Consider the following 22399-nt stretch of genomic DNA (forward strand, 5'->3'; position numbering starts at 1 on the left):
TACAATATATAATTGAGAAACCTTGGCGTTGTTGTGCGGGCTCTGGTGTGTCCTTCATATAAGGATATACTGGCGTTGTTGTGCGGGCTCTGGTGTGTCCTTCATATAAGGATATACTGGCGTTGGTGTGCGGGCTCTGGTGTGTCCTTCATATAAGGATATACTGGCGTTGTTGTGCGGGCTCTGGTGTGTCCTTCATATAAGGATATACTGGCGTTGGTGTGTGGGCTCTGGTGTGTCCTTCATATAAGGATATACTGGCGTTGTTGTGCGGGCTCTGGTGTGTCCTTCATATAAGGATATACTGGCGTTGTTGTGCGGGCTCTGGTGTGTCCTTCATATAAGGATATACTGGCGTTGTTGTGCGGGCTCTGGTGTGTCCTTCATATAAGGATATACTGGCGTTGGTGTGCGGGCTCTGGTGTGTCCTTCATATAAGGATATACTGGCGTTGGTGTGCGGGCTCTGGTGTGTCCTTCATATAAGGATATACTGGCGTTGGTGTGCGGGCTCTGGTGTGTCCTTCATATAAGGATATACTGGCGTTGGTGTGTGGGCTCTGGTGTGTCCTTCATATAAGGTTATACTGGCGTTGGTGTGTGGGCTCTGGTGCGTCCTTCATATAAGGATATACTGGCGTTGGGGTGCGGGCTCTGGTGTGTCCTTCATATAAGGATATACTGGCGTTGGTGTGCGGGGTCTGGTGTGTCCTTCATATAAGGATATACTGGCGTTGGTGTGCGGGCTCTGGTGTGTCCTTCATATAAGGATATACTGGCGTTGGTGTGCGGGCTCTGGTGTGTCCTTCATATAAGGATATACTGGCGTTGGTGTGCGGGCTCTGGTGTGTCCTTCATATAAGGATATACTGGTGTTGGTGTGCGGGCTCTGGTGTGTCCTTCATATAAGGATATACTGGCGTTGTTGTGCGGGCTCTGGTGTGTCCTTCATATAAGGATATACTGGCGTTGTTGTGCGGGCTCTGGTGTGTCCTTCATATAAGGATATACTGGCGTTGGTGTGCGGGGTCTGGTGTGTCCTTCATATAAGGATATACTGGCGTTGGGGTGCGGGCTCTGGTGTGTCCTTCATATAAGGATATACTGGCGTTGGGGTGCGGGCTCTGGTGTGTCCTTCATATAAGGATATACTGGCGTTGGTGTGCGGGCTCTGGTGTGTCCTTCATATAAGGATACACTGGCGAATGTCTCAATTTTAACATCAGTGTTGAGGGATAGCCAATGTCATTGTATACATCTACCACAGTAGTGCACCTATATTCCTGTATTATTCTAATTGTTACACATCCGCACCGTCTATCTGGTGTAGGATTCTATTGTGGCACTTGTAGTCCGCTGCAGGCATCCTCCAATGTATGCATTTTTATGCTGGGGATCGCCCCTAGCAACGGACCACAAGCGCAGGATCTGCTCCCCCCAGTATAAATGTATAGCTGCATTTGGGGTTGAGCATCTCCAGCCATTTGAGACCACGTTTTGTGTTGTTGATTTATATATATATATATATATATATATATATATATATATATATATATATTTATATTTATATTTATATTTATATATATATATAATACAAGAAGGAGAAATTAATATATATATATATATATATATATATATATATATATATATATATATATATATATATATATATAGACAGCTGCAGATGGGTGCTCTTTCCTTCTGGAGAGAGAGTTCTGGCTTGGCATTAATCCCGATTAGCTTTTTATATTCCGTAACTGGAGCTAAGCTGATACCAGGGAACATCGCCTGAAAAGGTGATGTAATGAGCTGATTTGCATATTCCCCTACCCAGAATGCCTGCAGAGTGCTTAGTGGCCCTTGAAAGCTCCGTCACACCAGGAGTGGTGAACTCTCCCGGAGTTAAATACTCAGTGTGTGTGTGTGTGTGTGTGTGTGTGTGTGTGTGTGTATGTGTGTGTATGTGTGTGTATGTGTGTGTATGTGTGTGTATGTGTGTATGTATATATATATATATATATATATATATATATATATATATATATATATATATATATATATATATGGAGGAAATATCAGTAAATCCCTTTACCACCTGTGGTGTGGGTGAGTACCCCCCGCCCACTGTAGGCTGTATGTAATGGGGGGTGCGTGCTGGGGGGGCACAGCTCGGACTTACCCCTCACAGGCTCAGCTGTTCCCTTGACCCCCGGCTTCTGCTTTGGCGCAGCTTTAAAGAAGTTTACCAGGGATTTGGGTGCCAGTCCTCTCTTGAGGCCCGGTCCTCGGGGGGACATTGGCGGCTTCCGTGGAGAGGACACCACTTTCTTCGGAGAGTTCAGCAGCTTTCCTAGGGGACATGTAAAGTTGGCAAAGAAAACTCACGCGGCACTAGAGCAGAACCGGCAGGTATGATCCACTTACTGGGAGACCTGGTGCTGGAGAAGAAGCACGGCTTATAGGCATTGACCCCCTGCTGGTCCACCTGGTGGGACTGTGTGGCTTCTTTAAGTTGGGCCAATATCTGACGCCCACTGCGCTGACAGGAAGCATTTACTTCAAACACCTGAAGGAGGAGTGTGGTGAGACGACAGGAGGGTGACCGTACAGAGGAGCCATGATGGAGAAGACACTCACCTTAAATCCCAGCTCCTGAGCGCAGGCGTACACTGCTGCCGTCTTCCCCACCCCTGGGGGCCCGGAGATGAGCAGAGTGTTACATAAAGAATCCTCCTCATCACTGTCCTCACTGTCATGGAAGTCACCCACACTCCAGGAATCTGTACAGCAGGAATGGTAGGAGACTTTACTACACAGGGCTGCACTACACCGCCCCCCATAGCGCCCCCCATAGAGCACACCGCCGCCATTACCATCCTTATCCTTTCCTGCCTTCAGCATCCTCTTCTCTTCCTTCTCTGCTCGGATCTTCCACTCCCTCAGCCAGCTGGAAGAGACCACAGAAATAAGAAACCTTCAAGACAATGAGGGCGGTCGCCCCTGAGGAGTCAGGCTCCTCCCCCCCGACGTGCGCGAGCCCCAGAGGAGGAGGAGCCTCGACATGTGACACTCACCTGTGTAAGCGCCGGATGGCTGCAGAATTTCCTATTAATTCACTAGAATTGTGAGGCTGATATTTCTCCGTCCATAAGACATCCTCGATGGCGGCCTCTGCACACAACAGGAATCGGGCAGATGTATCATATCCTTCAATATCATGGATGCGGTAGTGTTACAGGATATAAGTACCTACCTTCTGCTGGAGCCTTCGGGCCCTCCTCTTCCTCTATTAGGACCATGTCTGGCTCTGCAGGCGTGCTGCTCTTCCTCCGAGATGATCTGGATAGCTGAGGGTTTGGTGCACTGTCACAATGCGGCTCCTCATCTGCCGGTTTCCGCCTCTTGGTCTTTGTGTGAGGAGAATCCTTTCGTTTACGCTTTGCCCCGCTGCCCGTCTCCTGTACAGAAGAAATGTCCGCCGCAGCTTCTAAGCGCTTCTCAGTTTGTTGTGTTTCTGTAAGATTTAAAACAAAATGAGTTGTGTAAGTGTCACTCGGGACCGGCCCCGGGGAGAAGGCCCGGCGCCCCGACTCGGGACCGGCCCCGGGGAGAAGGCCCGGCGCCCCGACTCGGGACCGGCCCCGGGGAGAAGGCCCGGCGCCCCGACTCGGGACCGGCCCCGGGGAGAAGGCCCGGCGCCCCGACTCGGGACCGGCCCCGGGGAGAAGGCCCGGCGCCCCGACCCGGGACCGGCCCCGGGGAGAAGGCCCGGCGCCCCGACTCAGGACCGGCCCCGGGGAGAAGGCCCGGCGCCCCGACTCGGGACCGGCACCTTGAGAAATGCTCACCTGACATGCTGGCATCCAGAAGGGAAATGTTGTCACTCTGTTTTTTAAGAAATTGCTTAAAAAATCTTCTAACTGGGAACTGTGGATTTTGCCATCGGATCTCTTCAAGCAAAAAGTCCCGGATGCTGTCGGAGAACACTGGTCTCTTGGGGACCTAGAAGGCAGGCATGACATCACTAGACAGCCATGTTTGGGGACACCACTAGACAGCCATGTTTGGGGACACCACTAGACAGCCATGTTTGGGGACACCACTAGACAGCCATGTTTGGGGACACCACTAGACAGCCATGTTTGGGGACACCACTAGACAGCCATGTTTGGGGACACCACTAGACAGCCATGTTTGGGGACACCACTAGACAGCCATGTTTGGGGACACCACTAGACAGCCATGTTTGGGGACACCACTAGACAGCCATGTTTGGGGACACCACTAGACAGCCATGTTTGGGGACACCACTAGACAGCCATGTTTGGGGACACCACTAGACAGCCATGTTTGGGGACACCACTAGACAGCCATGTTTGGGGACACCACTAGACAGCCATGTTTGGGGACACCACTAGACAGCCATGTTTGGGGACACCACTAGACAGCCATGTTTGGGGACACCACTAGACAGCCATGTTTGGGGACACCACTAGACAGCCATGTTTGGGGACACCACTAGACAGCCATGTTTGGGGACACCACTAGACAGCCATGTTTGGGGACACCACTAGACAGCCATGTTTGGGGACACCACTAGACAGCCATGTTTGGGGACACCACTAGACAGCCATGTTTGGGGACACCACTAGACAGCCATGTTTGAGGACACCACTAGACAGCCATGTTTGAGGACACCACTAGACAGCCATGTTTGAGGACACCACTAGACAGCCATGTTTGAGGACACCACTAGACAGCCATGTTTGGGGACACCACTAGACAGCCATGTTTGGGGACACCACTAGACAGCCATGTTTGGGGACGCCACTAGACAGCCATGTTTGGGGACACCACTAGACAGCCATGTTTGGGGACACCACTAGACAGCCATGTTTGAGGACACCACTAGACAGCCATGTTTGAGGACACCACTAGACAGCCATGTTTGAGGACACCACTAGACAGCCATGTTTGAGGACACCACTAGACAGCCATGTTTGGGGACACCACTAGACAGCCATGTTTGGGGACACCACTAGACAGCCATGTTTGGGGACACCACTAGACAGCCATGTTTGGGGACACCACTAGACAGCCATGTTTGGGGACACCACTAGACAGCCATGTTTGGGGACACCACTAGACAGCCATGTTTGGGGACACCACTAGACAGCCATGTTTGGGGACACCACTAGACAGCCATGTTTGGGGACACCACTAGACAGCCATGTTTGGGGACACCACTAGACAGCCATGTTTGAGGACACCACTAGACAGCCATGTTTGAGGACACCACTAGACAGCCATGTTTGAGGACACCACTAGACAGCCATGTTTGAGGACACCACTAGACAGCCATGTTTGGGGACACCACTAGACAGCCATGTTTGGGGACACCACTAGACAGCCATGTTTGGGGACGCCACTAGACAGCCATGTTTGGGGACACCACTAGACAGCCATGTTTGGGGACACCACTAGACAGCCATGTTTGAGGACACCACTAGACAGCCATGTTTGAGGACACCACTAGACAGCCATGTTTGAGGACACCACTAGACAGCCATGTTTGAGGACACCACTAGACAGCCATGTTTGAGGACACCACTAGACAGCTATGTTTGAGGACACCACTAGACAGCCATGTTTGGGGACACCACTAGACAGCCATGTTTGAGGACACCACTAGACAGCCATGTTTGAGGACACCACTAGACAGCCATGTTTGAGGACACCACTAGACAGCCATGTTTGAGGACACCACTAGACAGCTATGTTTGAGGACACCACTAGACAGCCATGTTTGAGGACACCACTAGACAGCCATGTTTGGGGACACCACTAGACAGCCATGTTTGGGGACACCACTAGACAGCCATGTTTGAGGACACCACTAGACAGCTATGTTTGAGGACATCACTAGACAGCTATGAATGGCCAAGCGTGTAATATACAGGTGTTCCCAGTCGATCAGAGCTCATCTTAGAGAGCAGCTCTCTGTACAAGATCATTCGGGGGGGGGGGTGACATGGAGACATCAATACATCCCAACACAGGGCTACTTATCCTGGTCTACTGTCATGCAAAGGTCAGAGAGGAAGGGGTTACAGAGCAGCCTACACTGATTGGACGAGGAGACCACAGAGGAAGGGGTTACAGAGCAGCCTGCAGTGATTGGATGAGGAGACCAGAGAGGAAGGGGTTAAAGAGCAGCCTGCAGTGATTGGATGAGGAGACCAGAGAGGAAGGGGTTAAAGAGCAGCCTGCAGTGATTGGATGAGGAAAGGAAGGGGTTACAGAGCAGCCTGCAGTGATTGGATGAGGAGAGGAAGGGGTTACAGAGCAGCCTGCAGTGATTGGATGAGGAGAGGAAGGGGTTACAGAGCAGCCTGCAGTGATTGGATGAGGAAAGGAAGGGGTTACAGAGCAGCCTGCAGTGATTGGATGAGGAGAGGAAGGGGTTACAGAGCAGCCTGCAGTGATTGGATGAGGAAAGGAAGGGGTTACAGAGCAGCCTGCAGTGATTGGATGAGGAAAGGAAGGGGTTACAGAGCAGCCTGCAGTGATTGGATGAGGAGACCAGAGAGGAAGGGGTTACAGAGCAGCCTGCAGTGATTGGATGAGGAGACCAGAGAGGAAGGGGTTACAGAGCAGCCTGCAGTGATTGGATGAGGAGACCAGAGAGGAAGGGGTTACAGAGCAGCCTGCAGTGATTGGATGAGGAGAGGAAGGGGTTACAGAGCAGCCTGCAGTGATTGGATGAGGAGAGGAAGGGGTTACAGAGCAGCCTGCAGTGATTGGATGAGGAAAGGAAGGGGTTACAGAGCAGCCTGCAGTGATTGGATGAGGAGAGGAAGGGGTTACAGAGCAGCCTGCAGTGATTGGATGAGGAAAGGAAGGGGTTACAGAGCAGCCTGCAGTGATTGGATGAGGAAAGGAAGGGGTTACAGAGCAGCCTGCAGTGATTGGATGAGGAAAGGAAGGGGTTACAGAGCAGCCTGCAGTGATTGGATGAGGAAAGGAAGGGGTTACAGAGCAGCCTGCAGTGATTGGATGAGGAGAGGAAGGGGTTACAGAGCAGCCTGCAGTGATTGGATGAGGAAAGGAAGGGGTTACAGAGCAGCCTGCAGTGATTGGATGAGGAGAGGAAGGGGTTACAGAGCAGCCTGCAGTGATTGGATGAGGAAAGGAAGGGGTTAAAGAGCAGCCTGCAGTGATTGGATGAGGAGACCAGAGAGGAAGGGGTTACAGAGCAGCCTGCAGTGATTGGATGAGGAGACCAGAGAGGAAGGGGTTACAGAGCAGCCTGCAGTGATTGGATGAGGAGAGGAAGGGGTTACAGAGCAGCCTGCAGTGATTGGATGAGGAGGGGAAGGGGTTACAGAGCAGCCTGCAGTGATTGGATGAGGAGAGGAAGGGGTTACAGAGCAGCCTGCAGTGATTGGATGAGGAGAGGAAGGGGTTACAGAGCAGCCTGCAGTGATTGGATGAGGAGAGGAAGGGGTTACAGAGCAGCCTGCAGTGATTGGATGAGGAGAGGAAGGGGTTACAGAGCAGCCTGCAGTGATTGGATGAGGAAAGGAAGGGGTTACAGAGCAGCCTGCAGTGATTGGATGAGGAGAGGAAGGGGTTACAGAGCAGCCTGCAGTGATTGGATGAGGAAAGGAAGGGGTTACAGAGCAGCCTGCAGTGATTGGATGAGGAGAGGAAGGGGTTACAGAGCAGCCTGCAGTGATTGGATGAGGAGAGGAAGGGGTTACAGAGCAGCCTGCAGTGATTGGATGAGGAAAGGAAGGGGTTACAGAGCAGCCTGCAGTGATTGGATGAGGAGAGGAAGGGGTTACAGAGCAGCCTGCAGTGATTGGATGAGGAAAGGAAGGGGTTACAGAGCAGTCTGCAGTGATTGGATGAGGAAAGGAAGGGGTTACAGAGCAGCCTGCAGTGATTGGATGAGGAAAGGAAGGGGTTACAGAGCAGTCTGCAGTGATTGGATGAGGAAAGGAAGGGGTTACAGAGCAGCCTGCAGTGATTGGATGAGGAAAGGAAGGGGTTACAGAGCAGTCTGCAGTGATTGGATGAGGAAAGGAAGGGGTTACAGAGCAGTCTGCAGTGATTGGATGAGGAAAGGAAGGGGTTACAGAGCAGTCTGCAGTGATTGGATGAGAAGTGGCAGAGCAGACACGTAAAACGGTGTCTGGGGTCGGCTCAGTTTTGACCCGTAGTATACTACGGTTTTAGGTCCAGTCCAAAACCGGAAACGGGTCAAAACTGACCGGAGTCACCGTTTCACTCCTTAAAGTAAATGGAGTCACGGCTCCGGATCCGGCTGGGGGAGGAGCAAAACGGGCGCTAGCGGATCGGGCACTCGTATGTAAAAAACGAGGTGCGAATGCAGCCCGCCAGTGAAGTGACCAAAAACGAGCAATTCTGAACGCAACATATCTGTTTACTTTATTGTTTTCACACAGCGCCTCTCCACCTCCCAGCATGTCCGGTCCCCGCCAAAAGCTGCCCGGTCATGCTGGGAGTTGTAGTTTTGCAACTAGAGAAAAATCGGCAAATAAGAACCATTTGGCCTAATAATCTGAATCCTATCAATAGTCCCAGGCCTTATCTTATATGAAGGATAGCCTTATACCTATCTCTATCTTATATGAAGGATAGCCTTATACCTATCCCTATCTTATATGAAGGATAGTCTTATACCTATCCCTATCTTATATGAAGGATAGCCTTATACCTATCTCTATCTTATATGAAGGATAGCCTTATATCTATCCCTATCTTATATGAAGGATAGCCTTATACCTATCCCTATCTTATATGAAGGATAGCCTTATACCTATCCCTATCTTATATGAAGGATAGCCTTATACCTATCCCTATCTTATATGAAGGATAGCCTTATACCTATCTCTATCTTATATGAAGGATAGCCTTATACCTATCTCTATCTTATATGAAGGATAGCCTTATACCTATCTCTATCTTATATGAAGGAGCCTTATACCTATCCCTATCTTATATGAAGGATATCCTTATACCTATCTATCTTATATGAAGGATAGCCTTATACCTATCCCTATCTTATATGAAGGATAGCCTTATACCTATCCCTATCTTATATGAAGGATAGCCTTATACCTATCTCTATCTTATATGAAGGATAGCCTTATACCTATCTCTATCTTATATGAAGGATAGCCTTATACCTATCTCTATCTTATATGAAGGATAGCCTTATACCTATCCCTATCTTATATGAAGGATAGCCTTATACCTATCCCTATCTTATATGAAGGATAGCATTATACCTATCCCTATCTTATATGAAGGATAGCCTTATACCTATCCCTATCTTATATGAAGGATAGCATTATACCTATCCCTATCTTATATGAAGGATAGCCTTATACCTATCCCTATCTTATATGAAGAATAGCATTATACCCATCTCTATCTAATATGAAGAATAGCATTATACCTATCTATCTTATATGAAGGATAGCCTTATACCTATCTCTATCTTATATGAAGGATAGCCTTATACCTATCCCTATCTTATATGAAGGATAGCCTTATATCTATCTCTATCCCTTATATGAAGAATAGCATTATACCTATCTATCTTATATGAAGGATAGCCTTATACCTATCTCTATCTTATATGAAGGATAGCCTTATATCTATCTCTATCCCTTATATGAAGGATAGCATTATACCTATCTCTATCTTATATGAAGGATAGCCTTATACCTATCTCTATCTTACATGAAGGATAGTCTTATACCTATCTCTATCTTATATGAAGGATAGCCTTATGCCTATCCCTATCTTATATGAAGGATAGCCTTATACCTATCCTTATCTTATATGAAGGATAGCCTTATACCTATCCCTATCTTATATGAAGGATAGCCTTATACCTATCCTTATCTTATATGAAGGATAGTCTTATACCTATCTCTATCTTATATGAAGGATAGCCTTATACCTATCCCTATCTTATATGAAGAATAGCATTATACCCATCTCTATCTTATATGAAGGATAGCCTTATACCTATCCCTATCTTATATGAAGAATAGCATTATACCCATCTCTATCTTATATGAAGGATAGCCTTATACCTATCCCTATCTTATATGAAGGATAGCCTTATACCTATCCCTATCTTATATGAAGGATAGCCTTATACCTATCCCTATCTTATATGAAGGATAGCCTTATACCTATCCCTATCTTATATGAAGGATAGCCTTATACCTATCTCTATCTTATATGAAGGATAGCCTTATACCTATCTCTATCTTATATGAAGGATAGCCTTATACCTATCTCTATCTTATATAAAGGATAGTCTTATACCTATCTCTATCTTATATGAAGGATAGCCTTATACCTATCTCTATCCCTTATATGAAGGATAGCATTATACCTATCTCTATCTTATATGAAGGATAGCCTTATACCTATCTCTATCTTATATGAAGGATAGCCTTATACCTATCCCTATCTTATATGAAGGATAGCCTTATACCTATCCCTATCTTATATGAAGGATAGCATTATACCTATCCCTATCTTATATGAAGGATAGCCTTATACCTATCCCTATCTTATATGAAGAATAGCATTATACCCATCTCTATCTTATATGAAGAATAGCATTATACCTATCTATCTTATATGAAGGATAGCCTTATACCTATCCCTATCTTATATGAAGGATAGCCTTATGCCTATCCCTATCTTATATGAAGGATAGCCTTATACCTATCCTTATCTTATATGAAGGATAGCCTTATACCTATCCCTATCTTATATGAAGGATAGCCTTATACCTATCCCTATCTTATATGAAGGATAACCTTATACCTATCTATCTTATATGAAGGATAGCCTTATACCTATCTCTATCTTATATGAAGGATAGCCTTATACCAATCTCTCCTTCATATAGGAGTGATATCCTCCATGTCCTAGTTTATTCTCTTCTCTGATCTCTCTAGAATATCTATATCCTCCATGTCCTAGTTTATTATCTTCTCTGAACTCTCTAGAATATCTATATCCTCCATGTCCTAGTTTATTATCTTCTCTGATCTCTCTAGATTATCTATATCCTCCATGTCCTAGTTTATTATCTTCTCTGAACTCTCTAGAATATCTATATCCTCCATGTCCTAGTTTATTATCTTCTCTGATCTCTCTAGAATATCTATATCCTCCATGTCCTAGTTTATTATCTTCTCTGATCTCTCTAGAATATCTATATCCTCCATGTCCTAGTTTATTATCTTCTCTGATCTCTCTAGATTATCTATATCCTCCATGTCCTAGTTTATTATCTTCTCTGATCTCTCTCTAGAATATCTATATCCTCCATGTCCTAGTTTATTATCTTCTCTGAACTCTCTAGAATATCTATATCCTCCATGTCCTAGTTTATTCTCTTCTCTGATCTCTCTAGAATATCTATATCCTCCATGTCCTAGTTTATTATCTTCTCTGATCTCTCTAGAATATCTATATCCTCCATGTCCTAGTTTATTATCTTCTCTGATCTCTCTCTAGAATATCTATATCCTCCATGTCCTAGTTTATTATCTTCTCTGATCTCTCTCTAGAATATCTATATCCTCCATGTCCTAGTTTATTATCTTCTCTGATCTCTCTAGAATATCTATATCCTCCATGTCCTAGTTTATTATCTTCTCTGATCTCTCTAGAATATCTATATCCTCCATGTCCTAGTTTATCTTCTCTGAACTCTCTCTAGAATATCTATATCCTCCATGTCCTAGTTTATTATCTTCTCAGATCTCTCTCTCTAGAATATCTATATCCTCCATGTCCTAGTTTATTATCTTCTCTGATCTCTCTAGAATATCTATATCCTCCATGTCCTAGTTTATTATCTTCTCAGATCTCTCTCTCTAGAATATCTATATCCTCCATGTCCTAGTTTATTATCTTCTCTGAACTCTCTAGAATATCTATATCCTCCATGTCCTAGTTTATTATCTTCTCTGATCTCTCTAGAATATCTATATCCTCCATGTCCTAGTTTATTATCTTCTCTGATCTCTCTCTAGAATATCTATATCCTCCATGTCCTAGTTTATTATCTTCTCAGATCTCTCTCTCTAGAATATCTATATCCTCCATGTCCTAGTTTATTCTCTTCTCTGATCTCTCTAGAATATCTATATCCTCCATGTCCTAGTTTATTCTCTTCTCTGATCTCTCTAGAATATCTATATCCTCCATGTCCTAGTTTATTATCTTCTCTGAACTCTCTCTAGAATATCTATATCCTCCATGTCCTAGTTTATTATCTTCTCTGATCTCTCTAGAATATCTATATCCTCCATGTCCTAGTTTATTATCTTCTCTGATCTCTCTAGAATATCTATATCCTCCATGTCCTAGTTTATTATCTTCTCTGATCTCTCTAGAATATCTATATCCTCCATGTCCTAGTTTATTATCTTCTCTGATCTCTCTAGAATATCTATATCCTCCATGTCCTAGTTTATTCTCTTCTCTGAACTCTCTCTAGAATATCTATATCCTCCATGTCCTAGTTTATTCTCTTCTCTGATCTCTCTAGAATATCTATATCCTCCATGTCCTAGTTTATTCTCTGAACTCTCTAGATTATCTATATCCTCCATGTCCTAGTTTATTATCTTCTCTGAACTCTCTCTAGAATATCTATATCCTCCATGTCCTAGTTTATTATCTTCTCTGATCTCTCTAGATTATCTATATCCTCCATGTCCTAGTTTATTATCTTCTCTGAACTCTCTCTAGAATATCTATATCCTCCATGTCCTAGTTTATTATCTTCTCTGATCTCTCTAGAATATCTATATCCTCCATGTCCTAGTTTATTATCTTCTCTGAACTCTCTAGAATATCTATATCCTCCATGTCCTAGTTTATTCTCTTCTCTGATCTCTCTAGAATATCTATATCCTCCATGTCCTAGTTTATTCTCTTCTCTGAACTCTCTAGAATATCTATATCCTCCATGTCCTAGTTTATTATCTTCTCTGAACTCTCTAGAATATCTATATCCTACATGTCCTAGTTTATTATCTTCTCTGATCTCTCTAGAATATCTATATCCTCCATGTCCTAGTTTATTATCTTCTCTGATCTCTCTCTAGAATATCTATATCCTCCATGTCCTAGTTTATTATCTTCTCTGAACTCTCTAGAATATCTATATCCTCCATGTCCTAGTTTATTATCTTCTCTGATCTCTCTAGAATATCTATATCCTCCATGTCCTAGTTTATCATCTTCTCTGATCTCTCTCTAGAATATCTATATCCTCCATGTCCTAGTTTATTATCTTCTCTGATCTCTCTAGATTATCTATATCCTCCATGTCCTAGTTTATTATCTTCTCTGAACTCTCTCTAGAATATCTATATCCTCCATGTCCTAGTTTATTCTCTTCTCTGATCTCTCTAGAATATCTATATCCTCCATGTCCTAGTTTATTATCTTCTCTGAACTCTCTCTAGAATATCTATATCCTCCATGTCCTAGTTTATTATCTTCTCAGATCTCTCTAGAATATCTATATCCTCCATGTCCTAGTTTATTATCTTCTCAGATCTCTCTCTCTAGAATATCTATATCCTCCATGTCCTAGTTTATTATCTTCTCTGATCTCTCTAGATTATCTATATCCTCCATGTCCTAGTTTATTATCTTCTCTGAACTCTCTCTAGAATATCTATATCCTCCATGTCCTAGTTTATTATCTTCTCTGATCTCTCTCTAGAATATCTATATCCTCCATGTCCTAGTTTATTATCTTCTCTCAACTCTCTAGAATATCTATATCCTCCATGTCCTAGTTTATTATCTTCTCTGAACACTCTAGAATATCTATATCCTCCATGTCCTAGTTTATTCTCTTCTCTCAACTCTCTAGAATATTATATCCTCCATGTCCTAGTTTATTATCTTCTCTGATCTCTCTAGAATATCTATATCCTCCATGTCCTAGTTTATTATCTTCTCTCAACTCTCTAGAATATCTATATCCTCCATGTCCTAGTTTATTATCGTCTCTGATCTCTCTAGATTATCTATATCCTCCATGTCCTAGTTTATTATCTTCTCTGATCTCTCTAGATTATCTATATCCTCCATGTCCTAGTTTATTATCTTCTCTGAACTCCCTAGAATATCTATATCCTCCATGTCCTAGTTTATTATCTTCTCTGATCTCTCTAGAATATCTATATCCTCCATGTCCTAGTTTATTATCTTCTCTGAACTCTCTCTAGATTATCTATATCATTGCACAGATGTATTGTTCGCTTGCAGACACTGATCATTGCTGTACCATAGGAGACTATAGCAGAGCATTGATCAGTGTTATCGGTGCTCCATTACTACAGGCTGCCTGAATTATTGGAGCAGTAGGGACCCCGCCTCTCAGCTGATAGGGACCCCGCAGGTGTCCTGATCAGCACCACTGAGCTACCGGCATTTGTATTTGTCATTTTAAACGCCACATTCAACTCTGATCGTGACGTCTAAAGGGTTAATACCGGACATAACCCGGATCGGTGTTGTCGGATTAGCCAGTATGAAGCAAGCTACATAGACCATACAGCAGCCAGTCGTGGAAGGGTTAAGTCCCCTCCTCCCAGCACTGCACATTGCTGGGAGGGGGGACAAGGAGACACAGGCTGGAGGGTCCGGACCGTGTGAGTGCAGAGCCTGCCGCTGCCTGCTGACCGCCTCGGCTCCCAGGTTTCATCTGCTTGTCTACTTCCATCCCACGTGGCCCCTTCAGCGTGCGGCTCCCCGTTTCTTCTAATAATTGTTATATCACAATTTGCTAAAGTTGCGATTCAATTGTGATATATCATGTTGCCCTACAGAGCAGTGTGCAGTGATTGGATGACAAGACAGCACAGCAGACTCAGGGAGGAGGAGTCAGGTAGTGAGGACACTCCCCCTCCAAAGCACAGTATGACAAACCAAGTGAGCAACAGATAGAAGGCAATTGTGAGAAGTATAGGTGCTAGACAATTCTATGTACATCATCAGGATCAATGACCATGTGACATAACTGTGTGTGATGACATCATCAGTGGCTACAGACTTGTCTGATGATCAGTGACCCCCATAACAAGGGATCCCACAAGCCCCTGCACAATCCAGCGCCTCCTCTATGATGGCGAGGAGTAGAGGAACACTATTATTTAGATATACTGACCGCAGCAGGGAATGGCTGGACAGCAGATCCAGGGGTCACATGGGTGAAGTCACCAACAGAGAGCGCGAGATCGGTGATGTCTGGAACATGGTCGCACAATGGAGAGAGATCAGTCAGCATAGGGCAACGAGGCATCACCAGACTCCACATGGTGCAGCCTGCAGGATAAGGGGAAGAGGATGAAAAACACAGAGAGCCCCGAGTGACCCATCCCCCCCCCCCCCCGCCGAGTCTGATCGCCAGAGCCCCCCGAGTGAGCGTCCCGTCTGATCACTAGAGCCAAAACCCTCCACCCCCCCCCCCCCCCCCCGAGTGAGCGTCCAGTCTGATCACCAGAGCCCGCCGAGTGAGCGTCCCGTCTGATCGCCAGAGCCCCCCCGAGTGAGCGTCCCGTCTGATCGCCAGAGCCCCCCGAGTGAGCGTCCCGTCTGATCGCCAGAGCCCCCCCGAGTGAGCGTCCCGTCTGATCGCCAGAGCCCCCCGAGTGAGCGTCCCGTCTGATCACCAGAGCCCCCCGAGTGAGCGTCCCGTCTGATCACCAGAGCCCCCCGAGTGAGCGTCCCGTCTGATCACCAGAGCCCCCCCGAGTGAGCGTCCCGTCTGATCACCAGAGCCCCCCCGAGTGAGCGTCCCGTCTGATCACCAGAGCCCCCCCGAGTGAGCGTCCCGTCTGATCACCAGAGCCCCCCGAGTGAGCGTCCCGTCTGATCACCAGAGCCCCCCGAGTGAACGTCCCGTCTGATCACCAGAGCCCCCCCGAGTGAGCGTCCCGTCTGATCACTAGAGCCCCCCGAGTGAGCGTCCCGTCTGATCACTAGAGCCCCCCGAGTGAGCGTCCCGTCTGATCACCAGAGCCCCCCGAGTGAGCGTCCCGTCTGATCACCAGAGCCCCCCGAGTGAGCGTCCCGTCTGATCACCAGAGCCCCCCGAGTGAGCGTCCCGTCTGATCACCAGAGCCCCCCGAGTGAGCGTCCCGTCTGATCACCAGAGCCCCCTGAGTGGGCGTCCTGTCTGATCACCATTTCTATAACAAGCAGTATAGATATATAATGGAGTCTACAGGACTATATAGTGTATATACAGTACATTATCTCTATAACCAGCAGTATATAGTCTATAGGGGCGGTCACTTACCATCCCTCTGCTGCACATGGAGGACGGTGTGGAAGGAGGAGCCAGATACAGAGTAGGCCTCCATGATGGCGCTGGTCTTGGCTATCTGTCTCCGTAGAGAATCGGGGAGGCCGCTCATGAGGAATTCTCTCCTGGCCTTAAACTGTCCATCATCTTGGGAGTTCTCAGATACCTCAGAGCTGAAATACAGGAGGGACCCCAAACCACATCATATGATCAGCATAGTGTGCCAACCGTTCCAGGTGGGCCTCTCTTCCCTTGATTATGCATTAGCGTTTCGGCTGTGCGGGATGGCTACTCCTCCGGCATGACTATGTTAGGAGGAGTGGGGGAGGCTCTGCTGGAACTGTTGTTCAGTTGATCGAAAATCAATAAAAAGTAGAATTTTGGACTTACTGTAAATTCTCTTTCTCGAGCGCTTCATTGGGGGACACAGGACCATGGGTATATGCTGCTTGCCACTAGGAGGCTGACACTAGGCAAAAAACAAAAGAAGGCTGTCTCCTCCCAACAGGATATACCCGCCTCCTAGCAACTCACTTTTAGTCCCAAAGCAGAAGGAGAGCCAACCCAGAAAAAAATCAGTCAAACACAACACCCAGAAAAAGGAAAAAACGACCAAAAAGGGAGAATACCCCCACCCTGAAACGGTGGAAACCGTCTGGCCGCAAACAAAACAATGGATGGGTGCTGTGTCCCCCAATAGAAGCTCAGAGTAAGAGAATTTACAGCAAGTCCAAAATTCTACTTTTCTCGAGCACTTCATTGGGGGACACAGGACCATGGGACGTCCTAAAGCAGTCCCTGGGGAGGGCAAACCAACCCCAACAGAAGGCGGCTCAGGTGAAATCTCAAACCGCTGCCTGCAAAACCTTGCAGCCCAGGCCTGCGGAGGACGCAAAGGTATGAACCCTGTAAAACTTGGTAAAGGTATGCAGGGACGACCAAGACGCAGCCTTGCACACCTGCAGGGCCGAGGCCCCGTGACAGACTTCCCACGAGGCCCCCAACGCTCGAGTGGAGTGAGCCGTCACGCGGAAGGGAGGCACCTGACCCTTACAGTGGTACGCCACCGAAATGGCGGAACGGATCCATCGGGAGATCGTGGACATCGAGGCCGGGAGTCCCTTGCGCCTCCCAACGGGGAGCACAAATAGGGAGTCTCTACGCCGAAAGGAGGTGACCGACAAATAGGTCCGCACGGCCTGGACCAAGTCCAGGTTATGAAGCCGGCGCTCTCTCGGATTGGAGGGGGACGGACAGAAGGAGGGCAACACTATGTCCTCGTTCAGGTGGAAGGGAAACACTACCTTAGGCTGGAAAGAGGGCACTGGCCGAAGAACCACCTTATCCTGGTGGAGCACCAGAAAGGGGGAGCGGCAGGAGAGAGCGGCCAATTCCGAGACACGGCGAAGGGAAGTAACCGCGACCGGAAAAGCCACCTTCAAAAGAGAGGAAACTGAGAGAAACCCTAGCCAGAGGCTCAAACGGAGAGCCCTGAAGGGCATCCAAAACAAGGTTAAGGTCCCAAGGCACAGTAGGGAGTCGAAGAGGAGGGGCCTCGAGGGCCACACCTTGCAAAAAGGTACGAATATGAAGGTCAGATGCCAGAGGGCATTGGAAGAGGACCGACAGGGCCGAAACCTGCCCCTTAAGGGAACTGAGGGCAAGGTGCGTCTCCAGTCCGGACTGTAAGAAGGACAGGAGATTTGGCAGAGAGAAGGAGGTGGGAGAAATGAAACGGGCCTCACACCAGCAGAAATACGCCCGCCAGGTTCGGTGGTAAATCCTGGCGGATGAGGGCTTACGGCCACGGAGCATAGTCCGGATAACGCAGGAGGAAAATCCCCAAGCCCTCAAAACCGCAGTTTCAACCGCCACGCCGTAAAACGCAGCGGAAGTGAATTGGGGTGGCAGAGGGGCCCTTGGGAGAGAAAGTCGGGACGGTCCGCAAGGGAACGTCTGCCACGAGTCTGACCACGTCTTCGTACCACACGCGACGGGGGCCAGTACGGGGCCACAAGAATGGCCGACACCCCCTCCGCCTTTATCTTCCGGACAACTCGGGGAAGAAGCGGAAGAGGTGGGAAGAGGCAGGGAAAGGCGAATGAGGTCCAGGGGACCACCAGGGTGTCCACTGTGAGCACCAGGGGATCCCGAGACCTGGACACGAAGGAAGGGACTTTCCTGTTCCGACGTGACGTGAACAGGTCCACGTTCGACGTTCCCCACTGATGGCAGATCTGATCAAGAGACCATTCGCCCGGATACGTGTTGGCGCGACTTAGGAAGTCGGCCTCCCAGCTTTCGATGCCGGGAATGTGCAAGGCCAAGAGGGCCGGAACCTGAAGTTCCGCTCACCTGAGGATCTTCGTGACTTCCCTCATGGCCGCCGAGCTGCGCGTGCGCCCCTGGCGATTGATGTACGCTACGGCCATGGCACCTGGACCGGGAGGCCACAGAGAAGGCGGGTCCAGTGCCGAAGGCACAGGAGGATCGCCTGAAGCTCCAGGACATTGATTGAGGGTTTGGCCTCCGACGCAGTCCAGCAAGCCTGGAACGTCTGGTCCCGGAAGACCCCTCCCCAGCCGAGGAGGACAGCGAACCTGAGGAAGCGGTGGTGGGCAGGAAAGATAGGGATGTGTAAGTAAGCACCCCGGATGTCCACGGAGAGGAACTCCCCTTGATCCAGTGCAGCAACAACAGACCTCAGAGACTCTATCCGAAAGTGCCTGAGACGCACATGTCGGCTCAGGAGTTTGAGGTCGAGAATCGGACGAACCGAGCCGTCCTTCTTGGGAACCACGAAGAGGTTCGAGTAGAACCCGAGAAGCAGTCCTGAGGAGGGACTGGAACAATCACGCCCTGGGAAAGAAGAGTGCGGAGGACCACCTGAAAAGCTGCAGCCAGAGCTGGGGACCGAGAAGGGCGGGACCGGAAAAAACAGTCCCAGGGCATAGAAGCGAACTCTATGCGATAACCCTGAGAAACGACCTCTTGAACCCAAGCATCCTGGACATGAGCTAGCCAAACGTCTGAAAAGAAGGACAGACAACCTCCCACCCGAGGAGAAGACTCGGATGGCGGCGCACCCTCATGCAGTGGGGGGCCCCGACTTGGGAAGGGGGCGGTTAGAACGAGGGCCCGACTTCCAGGAGGGCAGAGTCTTGAAAGACAGAGCCCTCTTGTCCCGAGAGGCCTGGGGCCTATCGGGGAGACCTGAGAAACGGAAAGGGCGAAAGGAAGAAGCCCCCCGCCACGGACCCAAACGGCACGGCCGATATTGAGGCAAGAGAGAACTTTTGCCCCCCCCCGTGGCTTCCGAAATGATCTTGTCGAGCCGCTTACCTAACAATCGAGATCCCTGAAACGGGAGTTCAGTGAGAGAATGCTTAGAGGCCACATCGGCATTCCAAACCTTAACCCACATGGAGCGCCTGAGGGCCACCAAGTTGGCCAAGGCCGAGCAACGTGCCGACTCCAAGGAAGCCCAGCAGAGGTATTCACCAGCATGGGCGATTTGCTGCGCCAAAGCCGCCATATCACTGGAGGAAGTCCCCGCCAAGATACCTTGGTGCAGCTCACCTGCCCAAATCGACAGAGCTTTTGACACCGAGGTGGAAGCAAAAGCCGGGGACAAGACCGAGCCTGCAGCCTCAAAGGCGAATTTCGCTAGGTTCTCTACACGCTTGTCCGATGGGTCCTTAAAGGAAGCCGCATAAGCCAGCGGCAAGGTAGTCGATTTAGACAGCCTAGACACAGTGGGATCCACCATAGGGGGAGAAGACCACCTGGCTACTAGCGCCTGCGGAAAGGGAAGAGAGAGCTTGAAGCTATTTAAACCCAGAAAAGCGCCATTCCGGATGTTTCCAGGCCGCTTCCAGTAGCTCATCGAATTCAGCGTGGGGGCTGAAAACCTGGGGGTCTGAGGAGCTCGGCGGAAGGAGACTTCAGGGGTGGCACAAGAAGATTCCTTTCCTGCAGGTTGAAGGTGTCCTTGACAGCCGACACCAGGCTCTCCACCATATCATGTGGGGAGTCACTTCTGAGTTAGAGGGGGGGGGGGGTCCAAATCAGAGTGCCGCAGCTCACCAGGAGACTGGGAGCGCTCCGGAGGAGTGCTGGAGCGGGGGGGAGACGGACCGGGAGCGAACATCAGGCGACAGAGCGGCGACGCCTTGAGGTGGTGGAATGAGAACAGACACTCCGATGGGAAGGTCCTGGGTGGCCCGACTCGGGGGAGGACTCAGAGGAAGGTCGCCCTGAGCGAACGCGGGAGGGCGGAAGCCACTTGCCGTCAGCTCCCTGACGGAAGAGCGTGGAGAGGATCGCCCCAGAGCAGACACAACCTCCCTGGAAACCCTGGCCAAATCAGAAATGGACTGGGAGAGGGAAGCGACCCATTCCGGAGCGGAATCAGACCGCCCGCAGTCTGGAGGACCGCCCTGGGCGGAGCTGGGGCAGGACCGGGGCGCAGGGACGCGCAGAGCATACAGGTGGGTTCGGAGGAACCGCCTGGCAATTTAGCCTTACAGCCTGAGCAGGCATAGTAAGTGACCAGCACAGTAGCAGCTTGCTGGGAGGGGGGGGGGGGGGGTGTACTGGGGTCGGACATTAGAAAGGACTAGTAAGTCAGACAATCCACAGACAAGGAATAATGTCACCCAGGTGCCTGTGTCTGGAGACAATCCTGGAAACAGCTGGAGGAACCGCAGTGGGACGGCAGAAAGCAGCTGGAGGAAATTCAGAGGGACGGAGGAACCGACTGCCAGAAGAGGGAAGCACTGGACCACTGTGAGGCTGGAAGAAGGGGAGGAGAAACTGACCCCCGCAGCGCGCACAAGGCGCGAGACCACCTCATAGGGTGATGCTGGAAGTACGCCGCCCCCCCCCTATTGCTGCATGCGCTCCCAGGCAATAGGAAGGAGCGCGCGCTGAGAGCAGGGAGGCCAAGGGGGCGGGGCTAGGAGAAGGGCCGGAGAGCTATGCCAGCGTTTGGGGGCCGCTCTAGAATGGGCGGAGCCAAATGCAAGCCCGAGCCGCGGGCTCAATTAATGACCTGCCCGCAGCTCCGGGCCTACAAGGATCAAGGGCGCTGTGCTGAGGAGCCAGGCGGAGTGGCGTGCCGCCCGGGACAAAGAAAAAAACAAGCCCGCAGAAAAGTGGAGCAGCGCGACGTGCGCGCTGACGGAATCCCCGGCCAAACCCGGACCCCTCCAGCCGGGAGCAGGGCCCCAGAGGAGGAAGGGAATATTAACCCTCAATATCTAAAGTTAGCCCCCAGCCGGCCGTGCATGGTCACGGAAGTGGGGAGGGAGAAAGATTAATCCCTCTGTGGCCACCATCTTCCCCCTGTTATAGATAACACCCCCCCCCCCCCCTCTGGCTGAATTAGCCCGGCTACTGCCCCCTCTGACCCCCCAGCCAGGGGATAGAGACCCCCCAGCCCATGAGGAAAAAAGGGGCAGGGGTGGGGGGATACTTACCATGAGGGACCTCCATACTCACCCAGACGTCTTCGACCAGCTAGTGCCACCTGCCTTTAGCTTCCATGGAGAACAGGGGCAAATGGGGGCCCCGGACCATAGGTACACCACCTAGCGCTGGTTGCTGGCGAGGAGGGGTTAACGGCCCACCCATGATGCACCGTGCTCCTAGCTTGCATGTGGGGGGGGGTGGGGGGGATAAGCACCATGCTCCTGTCGCCCCACGCTAGATAAAACAAAAAAGGAGAGAAAGTAAACAGTACCCGAGACTAGGAAATAAACTAAAGAAATAAGACCAGGTCTGGAGAGCTCCAAACCGGCGTCACGCCTCCTCTGACACCAAGCTAAAAGTGAGTCAGTCAGAGCCAGGAGGCGGGAAAAGTGAGTCAGTCAGAGCCAGGAGGCGGGAAAAGTGAGTCAGTCAGAGCCAGGAGGCGGGAAAAGTGAGTCAGAGCCAGGAGGCGGGAAAAGTGAGTCAGTCAGAGCCAGGAGGCGGGAAAAGTGAGTCAGTCAGAGCCAGG

General features: G+C 49.2%; 1 protein-coding gene across 1 annotated transcript in view; it reads right to left on the minus strand.

Annotated features, from left to right (window-relative positions):
- Nucleotides 1–22399, minus strand: part of LOC130298950 (ATPase family AAA domain-containing protein 5-like) — a 59195-nt gene that overhangs the window by 26751 nt on the left and 10045 nt on the right. The window contains exons 4-12 of the mRNA XM_056551379.1: nt 16393–16571; nt 15259–15416; nt 3848–4001; nt 3253–3513; nt 3074–3170; nt 2873–2946; nt 2637–2779; nt 2424–2565; nt 2179–2349 (exon numbers count right to left, since the gene is read on the minus strand). Of these exons, the coding sequence (XP_056407354.1) occupies nt 2179–2349; nt 2424–2565; nt 2637–2779; nt 2873–2946; nt 3074–3170; nt 3253–3513; nt 3848–4001; nt 15259–15416; nt 16393–16571 (1379 nt within the window). The remainder of the gene's footprint in view (nt 1–2178; nt 2350–2423; nt 2566–2636; nt 2780–2872; nt 2947–3073; nt 3171–3252; nt 3514–3847; nt 4002–15258; nt 15417–16392; nt 16572–22399) is intronic.

The sequence above is a fragment of the Hyla sarda genome, unplaced genomic scaffold (assembly GCF_029499605.1).
Source record: "Hyla sarda isolate aHylSar1 unplaced genomic scaffold, aHylSar1.hap1 scaffold_1028, whole genome shotgun sequence".
Classification (NCBI taxonomy): Eukaryota; Metazoa; Chordata; class Amphibia; order Anura; family Hylidae; genus Hyla; species Hyla sarda.